The sequence below is a fragment of the Haemorhous mexicanus genome, chromosome 6, assembly GCF_027477595.1.
Source record: "Haemorhous mexicanus isolate bHaeMex1 chromosome 6, bHaeMex1.pri, whole genome shotgun sequence".
Lineage (NCBI taxonomy): Eukaryota > Metazoa > Chordata > Aves > Passeriformes > Fringillidae > Haemorhous > Haemorhous mexicanus.
The window spans coordinates 29,916,852-29,933,151 of NC_082346.1; the positions used below are offsets into that span (position 1 = coordinate 29,916,852).

The 16,300-nt window shown below is 42.8% G+C and overlaps 1 protein-coding gene across 4 annotated transcripts in view; it reads left to right on the forward strand.

The window, feature by feature from the left end:
• Positions 1-14,972, forward strand: part of DPF3 (double PHD fingers 3) — a 154,592-nt gene extending 139,620 nt beyond the window's left edge. For 3 of the 4 annotated variants that reach the window (XM_059849621.1, XM_059849622.1, XM_059849623.1), the window contains 3 exons: positions 12,085-12,197; positions 13,475-13,556; positions 14,606-14,972. In XM_059849621.1, the coding sequence (XP_059705604.1) occupies positions 12,085-12,197; positions 13,475-13,556; positions 14,606-14,676 (266 nt within the window). In that variant the 3' untranslated portion in view covers positions 14,677-14,972. Of the gene's footprint in view, positions 1-11,261; positions 11,312-12,084; positions 12,198-13,474; positions 13,557-14,605 lie in introns of those variants that run through there. The other variant, XM_059849625.1, reaches the window with a different exon arrangement.
• Positions 14,973-16,300: the final 1,328 nt, after the last annotated feature.

Genomic DNA, 16,300 nt, shown 5'->3' on the forward strand with positions numbered 1-16,300 from the left:
TGTCATTTCATGATGTTTTGTCTTTGCAGCCTGTAACTCTTCATGATTCCATGGGGGGTGAACCATGATGGGAGAAGGAAGGCATTTACCTTCACGAAAGCACAGATTTCTGGAGCACAGTGTTGTGGCTAATATTGCCATCCATAATTAGAAACAGGTTTGCTTAATGTTGCCTGAGGCAGCTGTGGTAACTTTAAATGATCCACAAGCCAACCATGGGACTGCTAAGGAAAAGGCAACATGATTTAAACACTGAAGCTAGGCAGTGGGCTGAAGCTCTTGGAACTTCTGCTGCCTGCCTGAGAAAGCTTGTAGAAGGTACTTTTTTTTTTTTTTTTTTTTTTTTTTTTTTTTTTTTTTTTTTTTTTTTGGCAACTCAGCTGATGGATGGTACCTTTTGAGTAGCATCAGACACAACCTCCCTTCAATGTCTCAAAACTGAGTGGTTTGGGATTTTTTGGAGTGAGGTTTAATTTCTCAGTGCTGCTCATCTTCCACAACCCATTCTCAGTAATGCCTAGTTCATATCTAGGTTTGCAAAAGTGTTAAGAGTAATTTTTTATTTGGGCTGAAGCTTCTTCCCATTACATTTCTTCAGCCTTTGCTGTTAAGTGTCCTCATGTCAGTAGCTTCACTGTGGACTGCAGGAAGTGAATGAAGATGACCAAATTTTTTGATACAGCCTCCTTTTTTGAAACAGAATAGAGATTTTAAGTAATACTGGAGATAGTTTTGTAAAAAATTGCTGCAGACTTAGCTTGTTATTTTGTATTTCTTGCCATAGCCAACAGCCATTAAATTCTTCATATGATGGAATCAGTATTGAGGCAAACTTCCCAAGGTGAGAGGAAGTCACTGTATGGGAAATAGGGGAAAGCTATCCTGTCACTGAAGGGGTATTTTTATTTTAGTGTTAACCAGTGTGACATGGCTTTCAAATTCATGTAGCACTTTGTGCAGGAGAATTTGCATGGAATGGTTTTAAGTCTATGTTGGAAAAATTAATTTTCCCCTGTTGGTACAAATCATAACTGCTTCACATCAGTGCTCTGCTGGGAGTGGCTTAAATATGTTAAACAACACTAAAGTCTTTCAGCCCTTTCCCCGAGCTCAACAACTTGTTTAACAGTACAGTGAATTCTGGGTCAGAAGTCTCATCCATTTCTGGAATATCTGGGCTTTGGATTCTTAAAGAGAAGGTTCCAGGACTTCTCAGATCTTTCTATATCAACTGTGTCTCTGAATGCATCCATCAGCCTAGAGGCTCAGGATAATTTTTAAGTGTCTACAGACTCTCTCTAGGTAGAGTTTGCTGTCATACTGTTTGAGCGTGCAGATGGTCCAGAATTGTGTATTCCTTCATCTGGAGAAAAGAACCTTTCCTGGCTCAAGGGACTTCATTTCCCTTGCAGCCTCTTCATTAACTTCCTTTCCAAGACCCTTTCCTGACTTCCATGAAGGGTGAGATTCTACAAGTACTTAGTGAGCTGAAAGAACAGAGATGAATTTCCTAAGGACATCCACAGCCATTATATTCCTCTGTGACTGTTTACATATTTACAGGTCTGGCAATATGTAAAGAAGAATTAGTCTCCCTTAGGCTCAGTGCAGCTATCACTGAGAATTGCCAGACATCTTGTGGGTGGTGGGATCCCACCTAACAAGTGAACATTGCAGATGATGAACACCCTCAACAACTGCTTAAAGTGAAAGGATTTGGGGTACCCAGAGCTTGGTCAGACCAACCTATATGAGAGGATTTCCCAACTTCCTGGCCATTAACAGAGCACTGAGCAACAGTCCTGCTGACCAATGGAGCAGCCAGTTAAAAGCGGGGTCAGAAGAGTCAGAGATTGTTGTAGCACCATAGAAGATCATTTTCTTTAATTAAATACAATAATATTCTACTTTTGCATAGGCTGTGTTAAATTGTTCCTTTGGTGTTGAAAAATAGCAAGACTAGTGAACTGTTTAATGAGGGACATTAGTGTCCACTGCCATGGAACTACCTGATTTCTTGTTTGGTCTGACAAGGTATTTAGCTGCTATGAGTTATTGATTGTGTAGGTTAAAGTAGCACTGCTCACTTGTTACAGGTTAAGAAATGGCCAAGACTTTGACTTGACTAATCTGGGGTGGAAGGTCTGGTGAGCTCTAAGAAAAGAGATCATGGATTTTAATCAGGTGGTCTTCCACTGAAAAAAAAAAAAAAATCGTACTTTTAAAATCTCTGTCAGCATTTTGTTGGACATTTACTCAAAAAAGCCATTGAAACAACTGAACTGAAAAATACCATGGTGAGGATAAAAGATTTTGGTTTGATTCGAAATGAAACACAATCTCTCCTCCATGAAATGACCCTTTCCCATTGCCAACTGTGCACAGGCTTGAATGAAACATTTCATTTGCTACTATTTTTTCTCTTTCTTAAAAACAATTCCCTTGAGTTCACTTTTGAAGCAAGGTACTGCTCCAAAATGAAAGTCCAGCTTCTTATTTGTGAGACACTGATACAAAATGTCTCAACCTTTCCGAAAATCCGTTTTTCGCCCTGCCACCTCTTAATCCTTTCTTCCCTCCCACTTACTTTTGACTGAAACTGCTTTGTTCAAATTCACTCCTTCACTCAGATGTTTAGATCACCTTGAAACTGCATTTTTTAGAGAGTAAACAAAGACATTTCACTCCCTCCTACCATGCTCATACTGATGCTCTTCAGGATGTGATTATAGCACTTACTTCCCTCTAGATATTGATGTTGCTGGGAGTTTGCTGGGGAAGCAAAAACTGGCTGTCTTGTTGATGAAATCTCTATTGACACTTTAAAATTCCCAACCAAACAGGGGCTTTCACTGACAGAGAAGGGAAAAAAAATCAGTTTTCCAGCTTCTGACAATGCATTACAAACAATGAAGAGTGTGCATGGGGATCACTGCCTGTTTGGCAGCTGAAAGGGATTCCTTAACTCAACAAGAGACTGAAGTACCTTGCTCCAAATTGGTCTTGTTTGTGTTGAGCTCTACTTATGTCTGAATATACAGTCCCATTAACAACAGTGTAAATTATGCTTCTGTGAGAAAGACAGACCTCTTGCATTTTCAGTATGTCCACATCAATTGTCAGTCATTTACCCATCGTGTGCTGAATATCTTTTCCTAGATGGTATGTGGTTACCTCATGTAAGGTCAATGAGGTCACTGTCTATGCAATGGCATGGTGTCTTCTGCACAGTTAAGTTTCTTTAATATTGAAATGATGACATTTAAATAATTTCTCCGATGTTTGCCATTTGATTTGAAATTTCTGGAAACATGCTGGCAGAGAATTACTCTAGAGTCATTCCTTAATCTTTCTAGAAAGTTAGTCCAGAGATTAGTAATACTCTCTCCTTTTCCCCTTTCCTTTCCCCAAATTAATCAGCTTATCCTGTTTCCAAGTGACAGTTGTGTTTATGAGATGTCTGTTCCGTGACTCATGGGTGAAATCACTGCTGAAGTTTTCCCCACAGTTCTTGGTGCTTGAGGAGGACCACAGTGGCTTGTCTTGGTGCTCTCTGAACTGACTGGGTGAGCATGGCCTATTTTAGTGAAGAAGGGTCCTTGTCATGACACATCACCTTCGTCCCTCTTGCCTGCTTAATCCCAGTGGAGAAGCCCTTGTTGGGGTGCTCTGGGGAAATTACATGTCCCATCCACTGCTGCCACTGGCTCAGGTTAGACCCCCTTTGTTGGGTCAGTGTGGAAACTCTGGAATCTTTTCAAATGCTGCCTTGATACCATGAGCAGCTCTGGGCAGTGCCGGGCAGCCCTGTAGGCATGCTGCCATCTGTGGCTGTGTTAGCAGGGCAGTTTAACACAGAGCTGCTGGGGAGGGACCAGGTATTTGGACAGCAAATGTGGGTTCAAGCAGGTAGCAGAGTCTCCTTGTTCATGATAAAGAGAGGGGAGGAGGGGCAGCGCTGATATCTTATTTTATGGGGGATTTAACAAAGGCACTGTGCTTGCAGAAGGCTATTCAGGCTGCCATTTCCCTAGCATTTTAAATACCACCCCACTCCTCTCATTACAGCTGGGGATTTTGGCTCTCCCAGGGGGGAGGAGATGTTCTAAATGGGCTGCCAGGGAGGTGGATTTAATGCACTAGGAAGAGCTGGCTTCACCAAGTTAAAAAGCAAAACAAAACCCAATCCTCCATTCCTATTTTTAGTGTTTATGACCAAGTATTTTTGCTTGGTTGCTCAATTTGAAAGGGTTTAGCGAGCCTGCCAGTTGATTGAAAGCTCTGTGGTGTGTGAGCTGGCCTGGCCGGGGAGCCTGCAGTGCATAGCGACGAGGTCGGAGCCGTGCCGGAGGTTTTTTTCCACTGCAGTTTGTTGAAGGGTAACGAAAATGTCCCCGGGGCAAAGGGGATGTTGGCTTTCCAGGTTGTGGTGATTCATCTTGCCTGGATAAGCAGTCTTTCTCCCATTCCTGCATTTTCATCTCCATCTACCTCACCCCCACTTCACTGTGCAACCAATGCAAAGCCAGCCCCTCTCCACGCAGGGGTTTTGCTGGGGGTCTCCGGCAGCAGCCGCGGTGAGCTGCACCGCCTGGGCAGCATTAGCATTCAGTGCCTGTCCTCCTGCCCAGTTCATGTTCTATAAATGGGTTTATTCTCGTTATTAGGAGCGATGTCCCCGGCATATGGAGTCCGTGCGGTGCCTGCAGGCAGGTTTCCTTCCTGTTGGTGTTGGTAAGCAGCCCAAGTGCCTCCTGGCAATTAGCAGATCGTTACCCATAATGCAGCACGCCGCGATGCAGCCTGGTGGTTTTCTGGAGGTCACTCTGACCTAATTCACCCCCAGGAATTGTACAGCGCTGGCATGACTTGCCAGTGCATTAACAAGCTGATGCTTCAGTACAAGGTTATTTGAGTACTCCCACGTTATTTTTCTTCGGCAAGAACTGGCCATTTTGTCTAGCGGCCAACAGTGGTTAATAGGGGCTGGTCTGGAAGAAGAGGGGTCTGAGGGCTGTCTGGTTTTGAGATGAGCCATCGGGCATGTGGCATCTCTTTGGCTTTAAAGCTGGGCACCGTTTCTGGTACCCCAGGTTGCAAACACGGGGGGCTCAGTTTGCCACCTCAGTGCTGCGTTCCCACAGCGTGTTCGCGATGAGAAGAGCGGCCTGTGCCCGCTGTGCCTGAGTCCTCAGGGCTCGGCTTCAGAGGGGACGGCAGGGGGAGGGCCTGTGCCCCAGATCTGCCCCAGTCCAAACCTCTGGGAGGTATGAAATGGAGATGCAGATTTCAGCCTGTCCCAGGTGGTTTTGGAAGGGCAGGTGTGCCTGGCTGGAGGAGGACACCCACACAGCAGCAGAAACCCTGGCAGGCCTCATCCTCCCTCTGGCAAACCTGAACACAGGGCAGAGGGCCTGGCTGCAGCATCACCAGCCCAAATCAGGGTGCTCTCCCAGGGCAATGATTTGCGTACACCTAAGTAATTGTTGGCAGTTTTTAGAGACTCTTAGAGACTTTAATTTATTTTCATTTCTCCATGCTTACGTATGTATGGCTGGACTGTGCATGCTGAGGAAGTGGCGTATTCAGGGAGAGGCACACACAGACCTGTTGCAGTAAAACTGTTTTAAAACATTTCTCAAGGAATTTTCCCGTAAGATATGGGGCATCTGCTACCACGGGAATAGTGTGTGGGAAGTGATTTGAATGACAAACCATTCGGAATAACTCACTCCTGGCTTTGCATGCTCCAAAGGTCACCCCCGAATCCCACCCAGCTCTTCCTGCCTCCCTGTGCCAGGCAGAGTTACACTGCCTTGTCCACAGCCCATCTCCTTGGGCGCATGTGGGTCTATGCATACACATTTGTGCATGCTTCATTTTGTTTAGGCACATGAGTGGCCTCAGCCAAACTTTGCTCTTCTATACCCTCTGTAACCCAGGCTCCTTATCCCAGCTGATATTCTTGATACTTGAAATGATTTCTGAGGAAATTATGCAGCATGGTAGAGTCACAGCTATGCATGAGTAGAGCTGGTAAGTGGACTTTCCTCAGGCAATGAAATTTTCTGGAGAGTGCCTGGAGTTGAGGGGTCTTTTGGCAGGAGCTTACTCCTTTGCTCCCCATGCCCTTTGGTGTTTTCATGGCTGAAGAAAACAGCAGGGCAGTGCAGGAGAGTGAGCTGCAAGTACTACCTGCCTCACTCCATCATTTTATAACTTCCCCAAGATCCTTGGCCTTGCTTTCAAACACAGGTCTGTCCTGCTTTCTCCAATTACACCTGCCAAACTGCAGCTGGGGCTGAACCACTACCATTTACACAGGGGTTTTATTTATCCCTTGGGCAAACAATTAAAGTGGGCTCTCTTGTATCAGCGCCAAATATTTGAGCAATTGCTTGTAATTTATATAAGTTCTGCCACTGGAACTGGCAGTACTGAGAAGCAAACCACCACCCCCGGAGTGCAGCTGCCACCAGTCCTGGTGCTAATGCAGCAGAGTGCCCCTTCTCTTTTTGTGGACTCAGTTTTAGTTCTGTCCATGCTGGCCAGAACAACTGTAGGGCCAGAAAATGAAATAATAGGAACTATAAGCTCTTCTACAGCTGAGTGGTTTCTGAGATCCATCAATTATTAAAGGCATTAATTCTTCCACAATTACTGGCACATTGTGACATATTAGAATAGAGGAGAGTTGGTCTCTGACCAAATCAGACTGACCAGACTATGCAGTGAAACCACTGAGTCCTTTTGGACTCACTTCTTTAGCAGAGTTGGCAGTGCTGGAACACACTGGGAGAAACAGCTAGGTTTTCTCACTTCAGCCAGGACACAGAAATTCACAGTGGTGATATTTCCTGTCCTGTCTGATAATAATAAACCCCAATGTGGTGCCTATGAGACTTTCTTTTGTTTGTTTCTATGTTTTTCTTAAGAAGCTGGATTCAGTAGGGCCCTGTACTGAAGGGGGTGAGACAAGAACTCTTCATTTGCAGCCTCCAACATCTACCCCTGTCCTGGCTGCCTAGAAAGCTGTTTTATTTTTCTATAATGAAATACTCCCACTTCTCCATGTCACAGAGATAGTGTGGCAGGTGGTGCCTTGGATCCTCACCCCAGGAACACTTTTGAGGCTTCTGTTCATCAGTACCTCCACTGAGCAGGCAGGCATATGTCTCTACCCTGTAACACCTTCTCAGTGCAAGATGGGAAGGGCCAGGAAAGAGCTCCCCAGCCTCATCCCTTAGGAATGTTTGGTCTTTTTCTGAGAGTTGCAGCTTCTTGAGCCCTGGGATTCTGGCAGAGCCAAGTTCTTCAGTGTGCTTGGATAGTCTGAGTTTTTAAGGGCCTTTTCTAATCCGACTGTTGCTGACACTGTAGGTCTGTAAGCAAGCCTGCTTAGACAGACAAATGAAGGGTATCTTTTTAAATCATAACCATAAAACTAAATCACTTTTTAGAATTACAACTTTCCCTTCTTTTGTACAGGTAATGGTAATAATTCTGTCTAATGATGGCAGTGGCCACAAGAAACCTTATTCAATCTTAGCAGGAGGAAATTATGCATTTTCTTTGCATGTAAACTTCCATTATTTGGATGGGGCTCCTGTGACATAGGCCATTATATCTGTAATATGTATTTATAGTTGTTTAAAGACTTGAAAGTTTATGGAATAAATCTGATGCAATACAGCCAGGAGGCCTGTGAGTTTTCATCCTGCTATTGATTAAAAAGCCCACCACTACACTGTGAAGATAATGGAAAGAATTGGAAACTGGGTAAAAATTCCTTTTATTCTGTATAAATAATTTCATATTTGTTTTAAAAAAAGAGAATTTGCTTATTTTTTCCCCTCAAGATAATCTCTGCCTTTGTTTGAAAAAGGTTATTGATTGGATTGTTAACTTAAATAGTCTGTGGCGGGTGTGACAGAGCACATGGCTGCAATTAATCTTGCAATGCAGAATCCATTATTGAAAAAGCACTAATGAGCCATTCTAAGGCCTTCACTGGTCACAGAGAGACTGGAAGCAGCAGATTGCTCCTGCCCTTTAATGTCAGTTTTGGTCTTTAGTGTTATACATCCAGTGTAAGCAGAAGAGATTTTTGGATATTTTTAGGGTATTTATGTTAAAATTATCCTTCGCATCAGCCTGCAGTTGTAGCAGGTGCAGGATACAAGAAATGGTCTCTGAATGTGCTCACCTCCCCGCTCCTCTGACCAGATGTCTGGTAGACATAATGTACAATTAAAGCCAGTGGCATGTGAAACACTGATGTCACTATAAAATATGATCTCAGTCTCCAAGTTCAGATCCAGAGGAGAGTTTTGACAAAGACGAGGGAGCTTTCAAACCTGATCTACACTTTAAAATATTAAGACAAAGGGATGAGCTGTTGAAAACCTCACTGCAAGTTTTATTGTCTCTGTCTGTTGTTTATAGCTATTGCAGCATAGCAAAAGTTTAGGTAGACAATAGTTATGGTAGATTAGAAACTGTCAATGTTAACATATTGCCTTCTCCTTCAACAGAACTGCACCCAGGGTGTATTTTAGAGGTCTGTCTATTGACTTCAGTGACACCATAAATGTGTTACTTCCTCCCCCTATTAGATCTGCAGAGCTGATACAGACTTGTGAGAGTGATCCAGGTTTGCCAGGGTGGAGCCACCACCTGAATTATTAACTGGGTTTCAGCTGCAGACTCTGCTGCACACCTTGGCCACAGCAAACGCTGTTCATCACACAATTAGGTGAAATAAGGCTGCTTTTCCATCTTAAACACACAGCAAGAAGACTTTCAGCTGTCTGGCTCGTGTGCTACCGCAGTGTCCGTAACTTGAATCACATTTTGGACTGCCTTGTGTGTAAAAGAAAATTGTGGCCTGAACTAGCCTTTTTATTTTCAAGGAAAAAAGAAAGGGAATTTGAATCTACCTATAGTAGCTTGCCACATGCAGCTACAGGACTTTGTGTTCAGGTATTCTGACACAGAAGGAATGCTAAGAAGTTCTGTGATATGGAGCAGGGATGGTGTTCACTAACACTGCCTCAGGAATTCTTGGATGTGTGAATTTTCTCATAGCATGTAAAACACTAGTTTTGAACAAAAGTAGCAGGAAAAGAAAGAGAAAGAGATTGTGAAAGAGAAACCAGGGAGGAAAGGAAAAATAATTTTAATATTTTGAGTACCTAGTGGTCTGTTTTCCATATACTTCAGTTGCCTCATGGCACTACAGTGCCATGCTAATAGCATAAGTAAAAATAGTCTTTCCAATGACATTAAGTTGGGGTCGTGGTACCACAAGGAATGTTGCCTAATGTGAAAGAGCATCTGACTTAGAGGCTGAAGAAAGACATTCTTTTTGCCTTACACATGGTATAAGCCCTGGGCTAGCAGAGAGCAACTTGCAGCTATGCAGACTGTACTCTTGAAGTCACAGTACTTGGAGAGAGAGCCCAATTGAGTGAATGAATTGATATGTTCTTGCAAAATACTTCTGCTTTGCTACTAGAAAGAAACCACTGTGGCCCTCTCTCTATTCTTAATTTTTCTAAGGAATACTCAGCTCACAGGAGTGGGCTTGTGGTAGGTGTGGTTCTTAAGAAGTGCTCTGCAATATAGGTAGGATGTATCACTTCAAGGATGAAGCACCACTGATGTGAGATGCCACACAGGAGACCAGCAGGTGTTTTTGAGGCAAATGAGGAACAAAAAAGGCAAGACTGATGACTGGAAGAGAGCAGGAATGGCTATAAAGGGACAGAGATAAAGTAGTGAACAGGACCTGACCCTCATGTTGTGTTAGAAAGGGAGGGTCCTCAGCTGGACTCTCTGCAACGAGCAATGCGTGTGCACAGGCAAGGGAGCATGTGAAGATGTGCATGCATTTAGCTGGGATTTATTCCTGTAAGTTTGATTCCATTCTTTCTGTTTCTTTTGAAATGTGACTGAAGCTATTTAAGTCCCTGATTAATTCACCTCCCTGTATGAGTTGTTTCCTGTGATACATTCCAGCACTGTACAACATTTCTGAAAGCAACTCTCTGCTGTTGGGATGAATTCCTCCCTGATGTGTAGCATGGCACATTTGTTCTATTTACTGGTGTTGGAATAAAGTTCAGATTCAATGTAAATCAGATCCGGAGAAACATTTCAATGTCATGTCAGGTTCTGCTAGTTTGACAGTATCAGAAAGTATATGTGGTCCTCTCATCAAGGAAAGGTATCTTGTCTCCTCTCCTTTTGCTTAGTTGCCGTCTCAAGGCCCCCAGAACTATAGTTGGTCCACTGTAAATCTCAGTAAAAACTGTCACTTGTTTCGTGCCGACATTTCAAGGGCTCCAAAACCCTGTGATCTTCTTAGCCCATCTGAACTCATCAGTATTGTCAAGATGTTTCTTTATTCAAAGGTTTAAGAGTGATATGAGCAATTTCATTGATCCCTCCTTCTCTAAATATCTCCTTTATTATCTATTCAATTTCTTTAATAATTATGCATATAAATTTCTTTGCTGGACAGGTTTAGTTGTTGTATCACAACCATGCAAATATAACTGGAGAACAAAAATTCTTATTACAGCATTTGGTGGTATCATGGACACATTAAAGAAATATATCCCCTACAGCATTACTTCCTTGTCCAGCAATTCTCAGCAACTGTTTGCTTCACTAACTGGAAAATACAGAAACTTTTTGTAGGGTGGTGCACTGTGACGATGCAGCAAAATATTACTGATAGGTCTGGTAATGAAGATGACACATCTGTGCCCACATCTACCATAGACATGCCTTTTTTTTCTTATTCTTTCTCCACTCTTAAAAAGGCACTTAGGCTGGTGGAAGTGAAAAAGATTTTTTCCAATCCATTGGTTGTAGTCTAAGAACAGCAGACTGGGTAGAGGTGAAAACCCCCACGACTTATGGTGCCAGTTTCTAGAAGAGGCAGGCAGCAGTGCTAGATGTGCACACCTGTGTTCCTAGTCTTTCTCCAGATGAGCAATTGACTCTCCCTGCCCTGACTATGCACAGTGTTACTGTTTAAGTGTGTCAGAGAAGGATTCTCTAAATATGGGGCTTTCCAAGAAGGCAGGCAGGAGCTTATTGCAGGAGACTTAGACAATGTCTCAGCCAGGTAAGGGTGGTTTGGGAGTACGGTACTTTATTTCAGCGGTGTATTTGTCTTGTTTTGTTTTGCAGAAGGAACACTGATCCTACCTTTGGTTTGTTTGTTTGTTTGTTTGTATTTTCCCCTCCAGAAAGCCCATTGCTGACCCTGCTACTGTGATACCGCTGTTTTGCAAAGCTGAAGTCGACACGCATGTAGGGGCGGGGGTTGTAACTCTGGCAATTTGTCCTTCCCAATTAGATGTGACTGTTCTGCTAGCTTTCCCTTCTTTATTCCTTTCATTTAGTTCATTGTGGGAATTGGCTTGGGATTTTTTTTCCTTTCGGTTTCCTGTTTTGATCCTGGAAGGTTAGCTGTGCAATTTGGTTTCTTCTGTGCCAACCAACTTTAGTGGCAGAGCTCTTAAAAAAAAAATTAAAAGCTATATCCTTCCATCCCGTCTTGCGTCTTCTCTGTACGCTACTGCTTCCATTTAAGCAAAGTTTACAGAATTGCTCCACCCATTTGGACACCAGGAAAGGAAGCTGTGAAATGGAGAGTAACCTCATTTCCACCAGGTCCTTCGTTCCGGTCGAAACAGCGCTAATTGAAACTGTAGTCCAATTTCTATTAAGACGGATGGTCTCTCTCTGAAATTGGGTTTGTTTCTGATTTCACACTTTTTCTTGTTTCCTGTAAAAAAAAAAATCCCCACAAAAACCATCTCAAAGCCAAACCATTTTTAAGAGCTCTGAATAAAACTGCTTTGCCAATGGGGTGGAAATGACTCTGATTTTCTCTTGTGCCCGGCAGCGAAAGGGTTAATGCCTGCTTTCCTCTTTGGTATCTGTTAGTTGCAGCCCATGTTGTGATCAGTCTATGTCCATGTGTGTTTTGTTCCCAAATTTAATACTGGTTAATTAACAAGCAATAAGTGAGCCTTAACAATGACCGTTGTTTCCGATCTTCCTCAGGACACCCGACCTGCCTGCAGTTCACCACAAACATGACTGAGGCTGTAAAAACCTATCAGTGGCAATGCATTGAGTGCAAATCCTGCAGCCTTTGTGGGACCTCAGAGAACGACGTGAGTTCCATTTACCTTTTCATGCAAATAAGCATCACTGCAAGCTGCTGCTGTGCCCACCCTTGAGAAGCATGTGGCACTGGTCCTTGTTTCACTGCTGCTTGCATGCATCTCCAAGGAAGAGCCACCCCTGAGTGCAGAGATTCTCCCCAGTGTCCCCGTTCAGCCACTGGTCTCTGCTGAAATTACCACGGGTATTATATAGGGCCACTTAAGATGCTGATACTTGTGGTTTGTGTACTTATTCAATAGAAATTAGCTGGGGGCCATGAATTCCTGTTGCAGGGAGCTTTCAGCATGATAGTCAGAAGCAGATGTGAATACATGATAACCCCAGAGAGGCAAGTATGCTCCTTCTGTCCCTGATTTTCTTTACTTTCTTGGTATGATTTTTTTAAGCTTAATTACAAGACTTGGGAAACATGAAACTATTTCAAGTGGGATGGCTAAGCCTCACCTAATCACCAACACCAGTGATTTCCAGAGCCTGCAGCTGAGCAATGTCCTCCCTGTGGGGTTTGCAGTTAAAATCTGATGCTAAGGGTCCTTGGCGGCCTGTGAGAACCTTGGAAAATTGACAGTGGCTGGAGAACTTTGGAGGTGATTAGCTAACACTATATTCCCTACAGCAGAATAAATTTGAAGCCTGAGATTTTGGTTTTGCTTAAGCATAAAAAAATCTGAACCAGGGGAGCTTAGGAATCACAGGATACTTCAGAGCAGCTTTTTTCACCCCAAATATATGAAAGAGCTGCTGACCACATGGTGGGGTCATGTAATTTCCATCTGTTTCACAAAAAGAATTTACTCAGCTGAGTTTTGGAAAACTGTCTAAGTCAAAGGTTTCCTCTGAAGGAATGAGATCAGCACATGGTGACACCAGAGCCCAGCAAAGCCTGTCCTCTTATCAGAAAGCCATATCCCCAGCATAACAGCTTTTACTCCTGCATTATGAGGCCATCTAGGACTGCAACTCCCCCACTTCTCATAGTGATTTTCTACTTGGAAACTGAGCTGTCTTGTTCTGAGAGAGGCTTTCTGCAGCCTCTCAGGAATATGGTGGCTAATCATGGATGAACAAATGTGATGCTTGTAGCCTTTACATTCCCAGCAGTCTCTTAGTCTCTCTTGTTGCAGCTCTGCTTTCCCAGCTGAACATTGCTGGTTACCCTAGTTAAGTTTTCATCTTGGCAAGAGACTAATTTAAATAATTTTCTCTCTTCTCCTCTCCTTCTCTCTCTGTTTCCCTACTTGTCTCTCCAACAAACCTGCCTCAGGACCAGCTGCTCTTCTGTGATGACTGTGACCGTGGCTATCACATGTATTGCTTGAATCCACCAGTCTTTGAGCCCCCAGAAGGTAACATATGACTGAAGTCTGCTTTGAAAATCACAATAAAGTCTTTGTGGAGAAGGGAAAAATTTCAGAAAGGTGTTTTGAACCATGTAGGGTTAAGGAAACAGTAGTGAAACAAGGGGAGATAGCACTGGAAAGAAACAAAATTAATAGATATGAAACACTAGTGTGATCTGTGGTATCCTGTTCAGTCTTGCCTGGTCTCCTCCTCTTCCAGAACATGGCTCTTTTGTGGGTCATGGGTACTTCTGGATGTCCCACATGTCACTTGTCACCTCAATTTAGTCAGCTTAATTGAGCGCCTGTAAAATGTGACTTTGAACTTCTTAAGAAGTCAAAGTCCTGGAGAGAAAGTCTCAGACAGGGAGGTCCTCTCTGGAACATCTGAGAGCCTGTTGGCAGGAGACTGGATTAAAGGGAATTACCTTCCTTGCTCTGTGATATGTTTTTGTTTAGGCAGCGTGAGGGTTTTGTGGTCTGTACTACATTTGGTATGTAGTTATGAGCCACTGCAGGGGGTTCAATCAGACCATACTATGACTGGTTGGAGTTTGTCACTTGGCTGTGGAGCAGAGGAAACAGTCTCTTACCACTAGAGGTTCTCTGACAAAAATCCTCAGAGAGCAGTAGAATTGGAGGCTTGTGAGTGCAAGTGACTGCGGTTTACATGAGGAGGAGGACAAGAATAGTTACAAATTAATCGTGCATTCAGGAGCTAATGTTTGTAACTTTGGTAAAAAGGAAGCTAAATCAGGAGGGGGAAATCTTGAAATGCAGCAAATAATTATCTAAATGTTTCTGTTCCACTGGGAAGTGGTTTATTGGAAGTGTGAAAATATAAAACACCTCATTGCAGTGCACACCCTCGCAGCATTGCAGCTCATGTAGAAGGCCTATGGACACAAAAGCAAGGGCAGCAGAGTCTGCTTCACAAAAGTACATGCAATTCCAATATTAGGAATATCTGATATACTATTCAAGCCAATCTTGACATAAACTCTGAGTGCCTGGATTTCATGTCATTCCTATAAGAAGGATTTCTTCATTTGCAGGGAGCTGGAGTTGTCATTTGTGCCAGGAGCTGCTCAGAGAGAGAGCATCAGCTTTTGGCTACCAGGCCTGAGGAGCTCCAGCAGTCAAGAAACACCTTGCTCCTGGTGTTGCCATACCAGCACACAATTCCCACCCAGAACACAAAGACACGACCCACATCCAAACGAACGGACACTCAAATACAGGAAGAGGTATCTGTAGTATTCACTGTCACTAAGCCAGACCTCCTGGGCTCTGCTAGGACTGTGTACTTTCCCAATGATCCGGATGAAATCTCTTCACTGCTGTGCATGGCTGCTGCTTGCCATTAAGGCTCACGTGCATTATGGAAGCGGGAGGGTTGTTATACCAACACAGAGAAGTCAATTTTGTGTGGCCTTGTGCTTTCTGTTTAGTCTTTTTTTTAATGAAAAAGTAGTAAGATATTTCCCAAGGAATTATTGGTGAGTACTTCAGCTGGGAGCAGCACCAGGTGTTTCTCTTCAAAGGCTTGACTGGAAATCTCTTTACTGCAACCACTCTGTAGATGCATGGGTGCCTAAGAGGGGTGCTCTGAGAGTTGCATTTAGTTCAATACTTCCCCGTTCATGAACAGCACATTGTCACTAAGAGAAGCACTGATCAAAACTTTTTGGGGTGACAGTTTTTCCATTGAATCAAATGCCCTGATTTGGCAGATCATTAGGAATCTGTTTTCAGTGTAAGGAAGAGCAGTTCTGGTATGTGCACACTCAGATGCTTAGAGATGCCTTTGGTATTCAGTGTATTCAGTCATACTGTCCCACTGCAATGCCAGAAATACCTTCCAGACACATAATTTCTTTTTTTTTTTCAGAAAATTCTGAGTGAAAAATCTTATACATAAGCAACTGACTTTCTGTTTAGCTCAGAAAACTGGACAAAAGAAAAACTGTCATCTTAAGTTGATCATAGAAAGTAAAAATTGTCAGCTTTCCGAGCAATACAATGTAAGCTGCAAAAAGGAACAATTTTGGCTTAAGGTCAAATGAAGCACTTTGATTAATATTTTGAAATTTCTAAACTAAAACGTTCTGCAATTGAAAGCTGCATTTTCTGGGCATTGCCTAATCCGGGCTTTCAGCATTTCCAAAGTGTTACTGTTTTTTGTCAAAGTAATTATTGAGATCTAACTAAATTTCCCAATAATTTTCCCCCAAATTCTCTACAAACACATCTTTGGCCATTGACAAAATTTGTCTAAAAACCTTCCCTAGCTCTAAAGAAAAAATCATTTGCTGAACCTAACATGAAAAGAAGAATTTTCATGATTAAAAATTTTAAGTAGGAATAGCTCTACTTCATTTAAACAAAGCTTTACATGTGAAATGAAGAAATTTTAAGTGAGACTATCCATTGAAAAAAATTTATTGCAGTTGAATCTCTTTGAATAACTTAAGACATTACTAGGAGAATAAGTACATCAAATATTTTCTACAAAACACATCTTTAAGGTTAAAAACCTACCACTCCCTGAACTGCCAAGTAGCCCAGAATAACCATTTTTTTGGGTATGATGTATATCACTTTCTATGCATAGATTTAAGTGGGTTTATAATATAAATTTATGAGAGCAGCATGTGACTCATGTTGCTGGTACAAGTAGGTAAGGATACTGAAGATTTTATTTGGCGTGTTTATATGGGTTGAAACTCTTCTGCAAAATGAAATGTCCC